The 15320-nt window shown below is 38.1% G+C and overlaps 4 protein-coding genes across 6 annotated transcripts; 1 reads left to right on the top strand and 3 right to left on the bottom strand.

Moving 5' to 3' along the window:
- Positions 1-316: 316 nt before the first annotated feature.
- On the bottom strand, positions 317-1534 carry Roc1a (Regulator of cullins 1a). Its single transcript, XM_076786003.1, has 5 exons — positions 1429-1534; positions 1245-1272; positions 1033-1154; positions 839-924; positions 317-685 (listed from the first exon to the last, which is right to left on the bottom strand). Exons 1-5 carry the CDS (start codon positions 1519-1521, stop codon positions 673-675), a joined length of 342 nt encoding a protein of 113 aa, XP_076642118.1. The 5' UTR covers positions 1522-1534; the 3' UTR covers positions 317-672.
- Positions 1535-1914: 380 nt separating this feature from the next.
- On the top strand, positions 1915-2795 carry Lsn (vacuolar-sorting protein SNF8). Its single transcript, XM_076785998.1, has one exon. The coding sequence runs from the start codon at positions 1915-1917 to the stop codon at positions 2668-2670; it is 756 nt and encodes a 251-aa protein (XP_076642113.1). The 3' UTR covers positions 2671-2795.
- Positions 2736-5300, bottom strand: LOC143352939 (uncharacterized). Of its 2 annotated transcripts, XM_076785989.1 has the most exons (7): positions 5118-5300; positions 4972-5047; positions 4413-4893; positions 3357-4350; positions 3167-3295; positions 2936-3097; positions 2736-2869 (listed from the first exon to the last, which is right to left on the bottom strand). In XM_076785989.1, the coding sequence occupies exons 1-7, from the start codon at positions 5153-5155 to the stop codon at positions 2842-2844; spliced, it is 1908 nt and encodes a 635-aa protein (XP_076642104.1). In that variant the 5' UTR covers positions 5156-5300; the 3' UTR covers positions 2736-2841. The 2 variants fall into 2 exon arrangements, with proteins under 2 accessions (XP_076642104.1, XP_076642103.1); XM_076785988.1 differs by lacking the exon at positions 2736-2869 and having other exon boundaries at positions 2879-3097.
- Positions 5301-5655: 355 nt separating this feature from the next.
- Positions 5656-9890, bottom strand: LOC143352292 (RIB43A-like with coiled-coils protein 2). Of its 2 annotated transcripts, XM_076784619.1 has the most exons (8): positions 9609-9890; positions 9390-9513; positions 9092-9232; positions 8743-8888; positions 8077-8317; positions 6563-6790; positions 6288-6394; positions 5656-6217 (listed from the first exon to the last, which is right to left on the bottom strand). In XM_076784619.1, the coding sequence occupies exons 1-8, from the start codon at positions 9704-9706 to the stop codon at positions 6076-6078; spliced, it is 1227 nt and encodes a 408-aa protein (XP_076640734.1). In that variant the 5' UTR covers positions 9707-9890; the 3' UTR covers positions 5656-6075. The 2 variants fall into 2 exon arrangements, with proteins under 2 accessions (XP_076640734.1, XP_076640732.1); XM_076784617.1 differs by having other exon boundaries at positions 9390-9890.
- Positions 9891-15320: the final 5430 nt, after the last annotated feature.

Here is a 15320-nt window from a genome sequence, read left to right as displayed (position 1 = left end):
ATTTATTGCTATCTCGCTTCTAACATCTCGAACAAAAATACACGGAACTCTGTATCCGTGTACAAGGAGAATAGAGTGCATAATTGCACGTGTATTAAGAACACGGATAAATGGTTCACGGATTCTACACGTCCAAAATCGTAGAGTCTAATGTAAAGTTTTCTTTCTTTCAACGCAAACTAACGTCGTAAGATATTTCTGCACTGATATCTTGTCTGCTTTGCATTAATAAATAATTGATTGTAAAGCGAATTGGTTTTAAAATCGTGAAAAAGTAGCATTGTAGAAATACGTTGAGATTAATGAAAGATTGACGTTGATTTTGAAATCTTTCTTTATTCGAACACTTAGCATATCTTTATTCGAGCATGTGTCATATAATGCAATAACCAATATTATCGTGAAGGTTATAGTTTTTTAATAGTTGCTGTTCCAACTTATTCAGTGTAGCAGTATTCTATGCTTATTCTATGCCGGTGCTGTAACATGGTGCATTGTGAATGTTTCGCTTAAAGAATATTTTTACTTTTAACCTTTACATCTTCTTGTCACCCTCAAGAAGCTCCACTGAATTTTCGTCTCTTTTTGTTCACTTTTATTTGAGCATAATTAAATAATCTGTTGGTTTTATCATTTTTAAATCTGTTGTTGGTGGCAATTGGACACTCTTTGTTAATGACCATATCTATAAAAAAAAAAGCAATTAAGAGATTAAGGTCCACCGTATAAAAACGAAGAGTTAAGAAACTTTTCTTGTGTTTTTACAAACATGCGAATAGGTTTTAAAAGCTTTAAAAAGCCAGCAATGTGTTGTTGGATGTTATAGATTTTTACTCACTTTTGGAACTCCCATTCTCGATTATCAAGTGGACAAACCTGTCGAGTCTTCAACCAACGTGAGATGCAATGGAAATGGAATGCATGCTATGCAAAAAGAAATGATCAAAATATTAAAATAAAGAAGTTAAAACATATCGCCTCAGCGATACTAAGAGTACATTACAACAAACAGCATAAGCTTTTGATATGTACATTGCATACACCCCAAGCTACGGTACATTCTTCGCTAGTAGCTGATGCCTGATTTGCTTGACATTCGATACACAGATCCATAATATGGTTACGGCATATAGCACAATTGTCTACTACAATATCTGTAAAAAAAATAATGGCATAATTAAATAAAACAAATATACTGTACTTGGTAGTGGATCATGAAAATATTACAAATTCTGTACACGTACCCCATGCCCAAAGTGCTACTGCATTCCACTGAAAAGAGAAATAACATATTTTTCAGTAAACATGAAATATTAACCATGTGAGTATAGTGCTAATGACAATGCAAGAATTAGGTTAGAAATTGATCAACAAAATTATTATAACGCACTCGATTTGCACACATTTTACAGAACATTTTTTTCTTACCTTTTTGACCTCGAAACGTTTTTTCTCCCCTTTGCTGCTACTCGAAGTTGGTAAATCACTTTCTTCATCGTCAATTTCCATTGCAGACGCCATATTTAAATTTTGAACGATGCCAACTGACACCTTGCGTAGACAAATCGAAACACGACGAACAATTCACAAAAGAAAGTGTACTTACGAGCCTCTAATTGTTTATTTTTAACGTTTTGTACGTGCACGGTACACTATGTTACGTCAAAGTGTACATATCAATCTTATAATCCGAAATATATGGAAATCAAAGTGAAGATAATACGAAAATATATTGTTATACTGACGTGTCAGTACTAGGTTATGTTTTTGAAAGACGAACCTATTTATACTTGAACAAGTTTGACAATTGCATCGATCACTTGAAAGCTGGATAAGTATACTTTAACACCGTGTCAGTGTAAAAGTTTGTACTACATTTAATAATCTTAAACGTATTGTCAAATATACTTCACGATGAGACGAAAAGCGGGCGTTGGTGCAATTCAAAAACAAAAGCTAGAGCAAGAAAAATATAAAGATAAGGGGACAGAGATTCAAGAAAATCAATTTGAGCAAATGACAAAGCAAATGGAAACGTTCCGCGTTAATCTAGAGGAGTTTGCAACCAAGCATAAAAATGAAATTAAAAAGAATGCGCGTTTTAGACGGCAATTTACTGAAATGTGTGCATCGATAGGCGTAGACCCTCTAGCCTCGAATAAAGGTTTCTGGTCGGTTCTTGGCATAGGAGATTTCTATTATGAACTTGCTGTCCAAATAGTAGAAGTATGTATGGCTACAAATTATAAAAATGGTGGATTAATATCATTAGACGAACTCCGGACAAGACTGATTCAAGCGAGAGGTCGTAGAAAGGAGCATCAAGAGATAACGAATGAAGATTTATTAGCCGCAGCTAAAAAACTGAAAATTTTTGGTAGTGGATTCTCCATTGTTCCGATTGGCAGGGGTAAGCATTTAGTTCAATCTGTTCCTGGAGAACTTACTATGGATCATACTGCTGTATTGCAACAAGCCAGTTTATCTGGGAATGCATATGTTTCTAAATCGATATTGTACAATGATTTACACTGGGAACCAGACCGTGCTCAAAAAGCATTGGATCACATGGTAAAAGAGGGATTGGCATGGTTAGATAAACAAGGTGATGATGAAATTTTATATTGGTTCCCTAGTTTATTTACAGCCTGCATTGTATCCAAAGAATAGACGAATCTTAATTGTATTATTAATATTTACATAGGCAATATTGAAAATAAAAAAACAAGATATATGTGTAATGTAAAATGTATTTTTAATGTGAATAAATTGATGTACTCTTATAGTATTAACACAATCAAGTTTTGCTTGTGAAATAATCCTACATAAAGAACAATATTGTCACCTAATTTCGTTTGCTGCATTGAATCTAAAAGAAAAACATATTTATTGTTATTTGAAAATGCATTTATACTGAAACTTACTAGAAATGTACCTTTGTATGTCTTGCAATGTATGTTGAGCCAATTGTTGCTTGCAAGTTAATAATTCTGTGCTTAATTCGTTATTTTCTTTTTGCAACGTACTTATTTTACTCCTTAGTTCTTTGGATTTTCCTTGAAATTTCACTGTCAACGATTTAGCTTCATCTCTCCATCTACAACATAAATAAATATAGGTGAATGTAGTTATCTATCTAGTGTATATAAGAATAAAAGCTCCATACTTTTTACTCAGTTTCTGATGAACTTGAACATGATGGATCAACTCCTTTGTTTTCCTATCAAACTTTTCTTGCAATTTATTCACATGATCTGACAATACCGATTGGCAACAGTGACACTTATTTTCTACACTATAAGAAAAACATTACATATACAGAGATGTTAAAATATTGAATAATTAAATTTACTTACGTTATGTCCAACGTTCGTTTATTTTTTATGTCATATAAATAAGGATTTATATCATCATTGAGATTATCTCGTGATTTATTTTCTGTTATACAATTTGCTTTGTGAAGATTAACTTCTAATTCGTGAATTTTATTTTCTAGAGAATGTCTTTCGTTATCTCTTTTATGTATTTCGTGATCAAAGTCATGCTTCAGAGACTTTAATTGTAAAAGAAGATTCTCTTTATCACCTAACGTTTTAGATAATTGGTTTTCTAAATCTGAATATTGTTTCAATATGTCTTTGTTGTCACGATCAGTCTTCTTCATTTGATCTTGTGCATTAGTGGATTGCTGCCATTCTAGTTTCTGTAATTTACCATTTGAGCTGACCAAGTTATTTTCAAGAGTAGCTATTTTGTCCTTCAACTGCTGCATTTCAATATCATATTTGTTTCTGCCTATTGTCTCATTGTACACCTGCAATTGAAGTTCCAAGCGTTTTGCTTTTTGCTCGTAATCTAGTAGTTTTTCATTTGAGTCTCTACGTATCCTCATTAATTCTTCTTCGGTAAATTTCAGTTCCATTTGAGCTTTTTCTAACAATTTAATCTTCTCTCTTAATTCTGCTTTAATCTCTTTGATTTCAGTCAGATAGGTTTTTGTGTGCAATTCAATTTCATCTTGAGTCTTTTTATTCAATTCCTGTATTTTAGTGTCATATTCATTTGCTATTACTGCCAACCTATGTTCCAATCTGGATTTTTCTTCCAAGACGAGAGCTTCACGATGGAGCACTAAATCCTTTTCCCTGACTGCAGATTCTATTAGCTCTATGGCTTCTGCCATTTTATTTTTCGTTTCCTTATCTTTCTCTACTATATTGTCAGCATATCTTCTAACTTCGTTCAACTTCTTTTCTAATTCCAATTTGGTTTGGACTATTTTGTTAGTTTCTGCTTTGGCGTAAGCCAGTTCTCTTTTTAGTGTCTCAATTGTTATCTGATTATTCCTGTCTTTGAAAACATAAAAATAATATTTCCATCTGGTATGAAATAAAGAAGTATTTATTACTGACCTTTTTCTTGAGCTTCTTTTTGTAGATTTAAATACTTCTCCATTAGTTCATCCTTTTCCTTGGTCAAACTTTCAACTCTTGCTTTAGTCGTATGATACAGCGTTTGATGTTTTATAAAATTGTCTTTAGCCTGTGTAAGCTTTTCCTCTAACATTTTGATAGCCTCGGAATAGCTTTCTTTAATAGCATTTGCTTGGTCCTGGTAGAATTTTGTACCTTTCCCGTTCGTACGAAAACCTCTCAATTCTTCCTCTAAGACACTTATGGTATTTAATGAAATATGCCACAGCTGCAAAGCTGAATCTTTTTCAGTCTCTAAGAGTACAAGACGCTCTTGTAAATTTGCTATTTCCCTCGTATGAGAGTCCTCGCTACCGCATTCTTCCAAATGAATACGGTTCAAGGATTCTTTTATATCATGCACTTTTTGACTTTCATTTCGTAAAGTTTCTAATTCAGTCTTTATACTCGTTTGTTCTACCTGAGAATTGAAAGTACACAAACATAAACATTTACAGCACATAATGACGTATACAAACATTCGTAAAAACAAGAATACCTTGCACAATTTCAAATCATGCTTAAGGAGCTCCACAATTTCATGTTGTTCCTTAAGTATTGCATCCGCCTCCGCGCTGATGGAAAAAGAATTTATTTCACATAATCTTCGTAGAAAAACGAAACTCGTATAACCTCAAAACTAACCTTGGCTTGAGAATTTGGTCCTGTTGCATCTCCAACATTTTATTGCTAAAAATGTTACCCTTTATACTGTTATCTTGATTGAAGGCGCATTATGGTGAAAATACCGTTACTTTAATTCATATTATAATGATTGGGAGAAGCATAATAGAGTAAGGCGACGTTCACGTCTGACGCGTAAACATCAACACTTCTGTTATTATCGACAGATTCATATTAGTTCAGAGAGTTCATGCATTTGGCACAGAGGACGCCATAGCGTGCAAATCGAGGTTCACTTATGTTATATACAGGGTGTCTCCGAAATCATGGTAGAAGCGGCCGGATGGTGACTCTTCATGTACATAGAAGAAACGTAGATATTTATTCCTATTTTTAATAGTTTGGTTGTATAAAAAAAATACAATATTCAAAAATTTTTTTAATATATTTACTGTTTTGCATTTGATCTGATTTTTGTTGTGACTGCACAAAATCCGCAATCTGGGAATAACAATTGTTAGAACATAAAAAGCCATAGTATGAAAAAATATAAAATGGGAGGGTTGCAATGTGTAATTAATGCGTTTTGTGCAATAATGTTTATTTCCTACAAAATTACAAAATTTTTACCAAGTAGAATTCGTTGAATAGTTATAGGACAATAAATTTATTAATTCTTGTTTAGTGCTCGCAACAATGGTTGAGACTATTTTACGAAAGCCGAGAAGCCACAGATAATTATCAACAATTATTCTATTGCAAATATCCATGTACATGATACAACGAAATAGAAAATTATTCGAATCGATATAGTATTACAAAAGCCTTGACAAGGGATACAAAAATTCCAGTTTTCGCGAATCTATTAAAAACTGAATTTGCGGTAACTGTTCGTCCACTCGTGAAGTAGATATTAATGTAGATATATAGTCGTAGATATATGCCGATATTGTTAAAAACCATGAAAAGTTTTCTCGTTTCAGCGTGCGTCTCTGTTAAATTGTTCAAAGTAGGCAGCAGTTGGTTTGTTCTTGTACAGAACTTTCTTGAGGTACTCTTGATGGGATTTGTGTTCCTCGGCCAACAGCAAATTCTCTTCGGCAATCTTCTTATTTATCTCCCTAGAAAGTAGAATCATGTTGAGATGTATTTTCAGGATCCTCGTCGAGTGCTCAAAAAAAGAACGCTTACGTCCTTTTCCGCTCCAATTCGCATTGGTACGTGTTCGCGACAAGGGCGTGCGAATTCATCAACTGGTCCCATTCCTCGTTCATTCGCTTCTCCTCCAATTTCATTTTCTAGACGGCAGGAATGCAGAGAGAAAAAAAATGTTTTCCTTGAGCGAGCCAAATTTTTCCCCTTATTCAAGACTAGTCAGGGTCGCGACAACGCTTGGCATTGTTTCAACCTTTCGCGGCGGGGTCGTCCAAGATATGTAGGCGAAACAACCGTTCCGCGACTTTTACCTCGATTTCCTCCATCTGGCATGTCTGCGCATCTCTGATAGCCCTAAGCTCCTCGGGGCTCATTCCCTTGTATCGCGAGGCCAGCGGCTTTTTCGGTCCACGGGTGCTGTCCGCCTGCTCTTTGGCTTCCGTCAGGAAGTCCCCAGTCACGTGATTGTAGATTTCCGCTTTCTTGTCCTCTTCTTCTTGAAGGGCTTCGCAGTGACGGCGATACTCCTGCTCCTCCGCCTCGGGTGACAAGAGAAAAGAAAAACATTTTCGGTCGTTAGGCTTGAAATACCGCGTGCGCATGATAGGCATCGCAAAGAATAAAAAGTGAACGGCGACATCTCGTGGAAAGAGACAGGGACGCATCGTATACCTTGTTGCGCTATCATCGAGACCCGTGCACGGTGATGTCACTGGGTTTGCTTGACGATGACGGCAACCTTGTTCCTTACCGAACACGGCGCTCACCTTCGAGGAAAGTTTATGCGAGCTGTATCTCGCGGAGCCTAAGAGTACACGTGCTTTAATTTACGACCGAACAATCGGATACCACCTTCACGAATTGCGAAAGTTAGAGGATCGGTAGAAATACGTGGGCCAGCTATAGCGAACGAGAATTGTGGCTAAAAGTTCCCGAGGCATTATCCTGTGCATTGTGTTTCGTTACCAGCAAGCCGTCTCTGCACCCATTGTTCAACTTAATCGTTCAAACGCAAAATCCAGTTTGAAAGATTACAACAACACGTACCGTGCGACTCTTGTTGCTGGCGGATTAGCGTATGAATTGGCGCTAGCTTATTATCCACCGAGTTTGTGTTTACAGAAAAAGCGACAAAGTCAATTAGGTTCGAGGTAGTCATTTGGATATCTGGAAGAGCGGCAGAGGACTCTAGAACACTCGTCGACCTTTGCAAAGCCACGCTCGGTGGAAAACTCGGTGGAAAAAGGAGGTACTATTGGTCGCTGAAGAGAAGTCACCTGCGACTGCACAGGTGCCTGTCCTCAGCATCAATGCTTCCATAGTCCCAATGTTCAGTCATCACACGCAACGTACGTGTGGCCGCTTTTCGCTAGAGCGAAAAGTAAATACGCGTGACTCGAGGGCGCTTTCCTTCCAAGCGAATTCTTTTCAGCCCCCAATAACAACAGCCATATACATTCATCGTCGATGCAGAAAGCATATCGAGAACGACGGAATCCCTGCGCTGTTGACCCCTGACATTTCACGGCTGGTTGTCGGCCGGGAAAGCTAACGAGAGAGGACTTTAAATCGATTAATGGAACGGAGGACCGCCGGGCCGTTAATTATCTGAATTCCCACTTTCTCGTCGCCCGCGAATATCAATGATCCACGGGGCACAAGAATGGAACAGCTGGGTCTCGGATCGAGAGTAGGGAACAAGATCTCGAACGAGGGGGAAAATAGAATCATCAGATAATACGATTCTTATCTATCCCCTCGCAGGTTCCGCGCGTTTTGTTTTATTTGCCGTTTCTATAAAGGACTAAATAGGAGAAAGCCTTACCAGGGCTCGATTGAATCTTGCGGTGGCTTCGTTCAACCTTCGACGGCATTCACGTTCCATCTGATCTAACGCCGTGGCACGTTTGTCCCTGGAGATGACGGCTTCCTGGTACGCTTTCTCGGCTTCCTGGCGTTCTCTCTCAATCTTCACACGCTCCTCCTTTTGTTGTTCTATCCAGTACCTCATCTCCTCCTTTTGCGCCTTCAGCCGCTCCTTCGAGTCGTCCTCCGATCCCTGGAATCTGCATAGTGGATCGATCATACAAACACATACATTTAATGTCGCTCTCCTCCGGTGTTTGATTCGAATCCTACGGGAGGAAATTGCCAGCGACAATACGCTGGATTCTCGATATATGTCGACAACATGGGTCTTGACAGCGTCGTTTATCGTCCAGGAGACATACCCGTGTTATGTTTACACACATCGGCGTCCAAGGTCTCGTGTCCCTTCACGGGGTATACCCCACTGTACAGTGTTTACTCTATATATATGTAATGTGTCTCTATATATGTCCCAAATGCCTAGCCGATAAAAGTCGCGTGGATCGAAGAATAACTCCTGGCCGATATATGTCAGTCGCCAAACCCGTGTTTCGGACATATATCCAGGCCTTGACGACGTACATAGAGGAATCACTGTGTTTACTTTTGAGCGTAGTCTTACCCAAATTTCGACTCGCCATCTCCGAATTTCGTTGAAAGCGAATTTTTCAAAGATTTCGGATCGTATAGATCGGAATCCTGGCGATCTTCCGGCCGTTGGTGGGTCCGACGATAGCACTCGATCTCGAGCTTTATGTTTCGCCTTTGCTGCAAGGTCAACAGAGAAATATAAAATAGACTTTGGTTCTGGCGTCGATGTTTTCAGATGAAAAAGTGCTCGGTGGAAGAACAACGGCGATAACGTTGGACGAGCATCGGGGATCTTTAACGACGACACTGTAGAAGATGATTAATCATCCGGCCGGCAGCCACTTATATTTTTTTCCTCGCCGCGTAATTGACAGTTTTACCTCTTCTTGTTGCCTCTCTAGCAGCAAGGCGAAGTTGCTGCTGCGAATCAAATTCTCGTCGAGCTGGGATTCCCGGGCTTGTTCCAGCTCCCGCTGCTGCTTCTTCTCCTCGACCTGTTTGTCCAAGAATTCCTTGTCTATCTGCGGACAGTACGGGCAAAAATCACGACGGTGTATCTCGCGCACGATAACGTTGTTCTTTCGCGTGCCGGATACGTGCTCCGACACCGATGGACCTAGAACCAGTTAACCGGAGCCGATCGTACCCCCGCGCCCGATAACTATGACTGACACTCACCCCGATCTTTCTGAACCGCGGATTGAAGATTCGCTGTTTCCTTTCAGCGTCTATTTGCCGGCGATGCTGTATGGCCGCGGCGAGCTTCAGGTCCTCCTTGGTCGCCACCTGGAACTTCAACATCCTCCCAAAATTTGATTCACTGTTGAAAGGTGCATACGTGATCGGAGCTGTTGTGAACTTGGCCACGAAAGCCGTAGGACGAGCGGAATTCGTTACCATGGAGTGTTTGGGCGATAAACGCCACGCCGGAACGTAAACACCAAACACGTTCGGTCACTGCGCAACGGAAACAGTGGTTGCGCTCGTTTATTCATCGAACAGTCAAATTTTACTCCTGTTTATTCCAGTACAAACAGGGGTGTGCGGGTACCCGAACCAAGGGTCGGGTCGGGTCGGGTCAGAATCTTGAAAGTTTCCAATGTTCGGGTACCCGAAGCTGCAGGTGGAATCTGGTATACCCATACGATTTTCACGAACTTTTGGGATTCTCAAACCTGACACCAAGATTCGCGATAAGGTAGAGCGACCACGTTACCGACAAAAATAGGCGAAAAATGGTTTTACGTGCCCCAACTTTTCGTCCTTATGTGAGAATATTTTTCGCTGGGAAAGGGCTCATTCGAAAGAAGAAGGTACAATCTAGCGCGCGCTGGTCATGAGCTGACAAAAAACAAAATGGCGGATTCAATATGGCGGATGCGTAACCAAAAAAATGATTGGACTTCCTTGAAAATTAGTATTCCCATATTTTTCGGGCCGGCGAATATGAATCTGATCTTAAAATTGCAAAAAACAAAATGGCGGATTCAATATGGCGGATGCGTAACCAAAAAAATTATTGGAATTTCTTAAAAATTGGTATTCTCATATTTTTCGGGCCGGCGAATATGAATCTGATGTTAAAATTGCGAAAAACAAAATGGCGGATTCAATATGGCGGATGCGCAACCAAAAAAATTATTGGACTTTCTTGAAAATTAGTATTCCCATATTTTTCGGGCCGGCGAATATGAATCTGATGTCAAAATTACAAAAAACAAAAATAAAATTTGTTTTAAACAATAAAAAAATTATTGTTAAAAAAGAAATTGTTGTATCAGAAAACTCTATAAGTGGAACCATACAATGCTTATCTAACAAATTTTATTATAACTTCTAAATTTCTCGAGAAAACATGCTTGTAACTAGTACCATGACTACCTCTGCGTCACAAAAATGGATCGCATTACGAAAGGGGCAGTTTTGGGCAGCTACTTTTTCAAAATAATGTTAAATAATAGTGTCTGCTACAAGACTCGACAAGAATCTCCGTGGAATATTGTGGAATATACAACTTTTAGTATACATTTGTAAAATCTGTGCACTAAGTATTATCGTTCACTTCATACATTCCAAACATTAATTAATATAAATCCAATGTTATTATTATGTATAGTATTTACTTCCAGGAGCAGCGTCCATCGTACACGCACAAAAATAAATTCAATTTCCGTAAAATTGTAAGCTTGACACCTTTTTTTTTTCACAACGTAGTTCACTGCACGAAAACTGCGAAACGACTGTATGGAATATTTGTACTCCCACCATTTAACAGGTATAGGTAGTAAGGCCTTTTTACCTTCGGCTTCTTATACAGTCATTACCCGAGAATCCAATACGGCAAGAGCCATACCCCTAACGTGAAATTCATTTTTTGCATTTTGGCCACGTTTTGGCGCTTTTGGCCCACTGTGCGACATCTTAAATGTCCGTCGTTTCGTCGAGCTTCGTTTCGACCGGAATATTTAAAATTTCCGGTCTCCGCGCCATAATCCCTATTATATTCGTTTGGAAGATTCTGCGCGCAGAAGACAAAGGAAAGTCGGTTGTCGTCGAAGTCGCTTGAACTTTGTCACCGCATGCCGGTATTCTGAGTGTTCAGCGGTCCGTGCTGAATCTGATTTCTTTTTTATTGTTAGTCCTTTGCCGACGTTGGTTGATGAGCTCACCGTCTATTCGACACATATTCCCGCCCTGCCATTATTCAGCGGTGGCGCGGGACATGACATTTGCATGACGGTGCCACGCGAAGAACAGCTGTTAAAGACGTAAACATGCGCTGGCACTACTGTTGATTCGGCGAAAGTCATTATGCATGACTCGTGACTGACACGGGCACTTACATTATCGCGTCGGGACGCGTGCATCGATCGCGCGTAATTATAATGACCGGTCGAAGATCACGGAGGGGGAGGGAAGGAACGGAACAGATTTATCAACCGTAGCCGGTTTCTTTGTGCGATGTTATTTGCGCTCGTTACGAGTCGAACGGAACGTCTTCGCCTTCTTTTTTTTTCATAATAATGAAAAATGCGGTAATGAGAACGCAGATGAGTGCAGATGCTCGAATAAATCGTCGCTGGATGGTTCGGAAGACAAAGTTTCTTTGCCGGAGACCAAAAGTGACTTTTTGAAATTTTTTGCGGGAAAACATCGTTAAGAAAATTGCAATTTTTATTCGAAAGAAGCCACCGTTAATAGTTGTCGATGACTCGAGTTGTTCAAGTGTCTTATTATTTAGTCCAGCAGTCTAACTCGTTTAGTTAAATGGAAAAGCAGAACACGTTCGTCGCCAGCTCCAGACTAATTACCTGTTAATTATACACCGATTACGATCATTCAGAAGTCAAGGTAAACTTAAGAATACCCAATCTTTCGGCCCGTATTCACGAGACTGTTTATCCTTTTATAGGCAAATTACGCGGAGTCAAGTGTACGGCATTGTCGAGATAATTACAACGGATCTCGACGCTATTGCAAAATTTTTCAATGCGTCCCCGTTGTCATCAGCATGACAAATTACTGGTGGAGATAATACGAATTGTTACCGACCTGTCGAAAAACACACGTGCCTCCACGCGACCTACATTCGTATCGAGCCATATGGCCACCGATTCCGAGACGGGATCGCTAAAAAGGTAGTGCATGCCGAGGGGAAATAATGTCTGTCAATCACAAGGAAAGGATTCGGTATAAAAATGGACGGAAGATCTGCGGAATAACCTATACGTACCAAGATTATGGAGGAATTCTTTTAACCGTTATTTTTGTCTCTCTCTCTGAGAAATAATAGGAAGAAAGAAATGAAACGAAAAAGAGGAGTCGTGCCTCCGACCTCTGGAATTAGGCTTTCTTGGCCATCCTCGAAGAATTATGAAACATCTCCGGGCGAATTTCAAGGACAGGTGTTCACCTCCGGAAGTTGGAGATTTTAATTACACCTTTATTCGTTAAAAAGCGGAAGTTCTGCAAGCTTCCGTCTTGAAACTGTATTTGTTTAAGCAAGAGCGGTGTAGTCAACTATTTTAATCAATTAACATGGCGGACGTGATTATAAGTAGACTGCGGATCTTTATGCGAAATAAATATTGTCCGCATCGATTACAAGAAATAGAAACCATGTAGAATGTTATTTCTTTACTTGTTAGTTTTAATAGGTGAGAAATAGTATATTGACATTTGAAATTGTTAAAATTTTCCTACAATCTCAAACTTTATTCAATTTTGCTATAAATAAAGATCCGCAGTCTAATTACAAGAAACTTTTTATTAGAATTTACATGTTCTCATTGTATAGGATTTCGAATGATTTATAAACACTAGTTTACAAGGTGGCATAGTTTTCTACATGATTTGACCGAAAGTAGATTTAATGGCAGCCTAAATTCGTTATTTTTCAATGGTCGATAAATAGTTTTACGATTTTTTTTTTCTAATTTAGAAGCGTATTTCGTTTTTTAAAAGTGTGATCCAACGAGACTGAGCATTTTATAAAAATGAATTATTTTTACGTAGAGTTACGAGTTTCTTAGATACACTTAGATGCACTTTCCTGATGTAATACTGCACTTAAAAATGCAGTTCGCTATCTGACAGATTATTTACTCACCACTATCGAGCAATGTCAAATAATGTTTACGTGATTGACAGTTTACTCGAACCTTGTAAGTTGTCAGATAATATGAAATTCATCTTGGAAACTCGTGACTTATTATTCATTGGTGTAATTACTAGTTTATTCTAGAAAATGCAAAGTTCAGAAATAGTCCACATATTCGTCGCTAAAATAACTGTCTATATTTACTTACATAAAGCAGTAGAGCTTTCTTCGTCTGAATTAGACCATCAATCAATAATGTCTAAATAAATCAATTCACGATATAAATACTCATTGCAAGCGTCATAGATGTTAAAGTAATTCTAATTTCTTATAAAAATCTTAAGGGTATGCAGTCCCAAAATGTATATCGTCTCTGAATTTAAAAAATTATCGATATTTAAATTGTTACAATTTCGCACAACTGACGAAGTTTTACGTATTAATGCAGCCCGTGGGCAGAAATAAAAACACTGTTTGTTACTTTATATTTCAGAACTGCAATCAAGAAATTAATTTTTCCTGTGACTAAGGAGACGTTGGCAGGCATTTATTAAAGATAATTGCTTACTCAGATTGATTTCTCGAAACACGTGGAACGTAAAAAACATTTCCAAGATACTACAGAAGACGCATTGAAACGGATCCGTTCCGCGTTAAGTCTGAATATTAAAATTATTATTTATAGCAATATAGAGACTACGTTGCTGGAAGTAGTTATATCTTTAAAATTACATCACTGAGACTCGTGTGTATATATATCTATCACATCATGTTGATATCTACGAGATTGTTTGAGTTACAATTTAAAAAAAAGGAATTATACCTTCGATCCTTATACTATAGAAATATTATCAAGTGTTTTGATAAAAACATGCTGTTATAGTCTATGGGTATAAAGTACAAAGCTGCTCTTTAAAGTTCTCTCTCCAGTTTTGATTTATACATTTAATTTTAATTTAAATAATGTTTAAATCAAATGCCGACCAACGTCATTATCGTGCATTCTTTTTATGATAATTATTGTGGATTTGATACATTTATGGCAAAAATGAGTGAAACACAAAATAGAAGAAATATGTGATTAGTTTCATATCACTGGTACATTATTTCCAATAAAATTATTAAGAGAAGAAATAAAGAGCCTAACTGATTAAAATGGTCAAAACTGCCCTCAGAGGTTTTTCAATGATTAATGAACCATTCGAAAGCTGACCAAGAAAAACCCCTCCGAGTAAAATTTCAACCCTCCATCTTGCCCGTGAGGGTAGTTACAGGGTAAATTGTATTTTGCGTTTTTCCGCGCATTTTCCGCACTCTGATGCTTCCTAAAATTCTGAAAAAATGTGGCATATTTTGGATCCTAAGACGGATTTTTCAGAATTTTTTCAGATTTTTTAACTACAAACTGTGTTCTTAAAAAATGAAAACCCCCACCCCAAAAAATCGGAAGAATGCAGATTTCTCAAAAATATGAAAACATGCTATTCTACTGTTTAGTTCCCTGACAAAGTACTATAACAGGCAGTGTCGTCAATTTTTCTTGGATTTTTTGTTGTGGGACATCATTGTCAAAAACAATAAAAACCGAATTTTCTCGACGTTTCTGCTATTAGGAGGAAAGTTACACTTGTTGGTTTTACCGCGTGTATATATTACGTAATCTTTAACGTTATTACATTCAAACGAGTAATTGTTTGACCTAAGAAATGTATAACAAATTCTATTTTGTGCGATATGTACCAAAAAATGTTCGTAACGTTAACACAATGGGCGGTTGTGGAATTTTCATTTTCTACGACCACAGTTTGCAACATAAAAATCCGAAAAAATTCTCAAAAATCCGCCGTAGGCTCCAAAACATGCCACATTTTTTCCAGAAACAAGTCATTGTTCGACCTAAGAAATGTATTTTAAGAGAAATAATGAATTCTATTTTGTGCGATATGTACCAGAATGTTCGTAACATTAACACAATGGGCGGTTGGTGAATTTTCATTTTCTACGACCAC

Source organism: Halictus rubicundus, chromosome 3 (assembly GCF_050948215.1).
Source record: "Halictus rubicundus isolate RS-2024b chromosome 3, iyHalRubi1_principal, whole genome shotgun sequence".
Classification (NCBI taxonomy): domain Eukaryota; kingdom Metazoa; phylum Arthropoda; class Insecta; order Hymenoptera; family Halictidae; genus Halictus; species Halictus rubicundus.
Note: the sequence above shows the minus strand (reverse complement) of the source record. Positions and strands in the feature narration are given on the sequence as shown.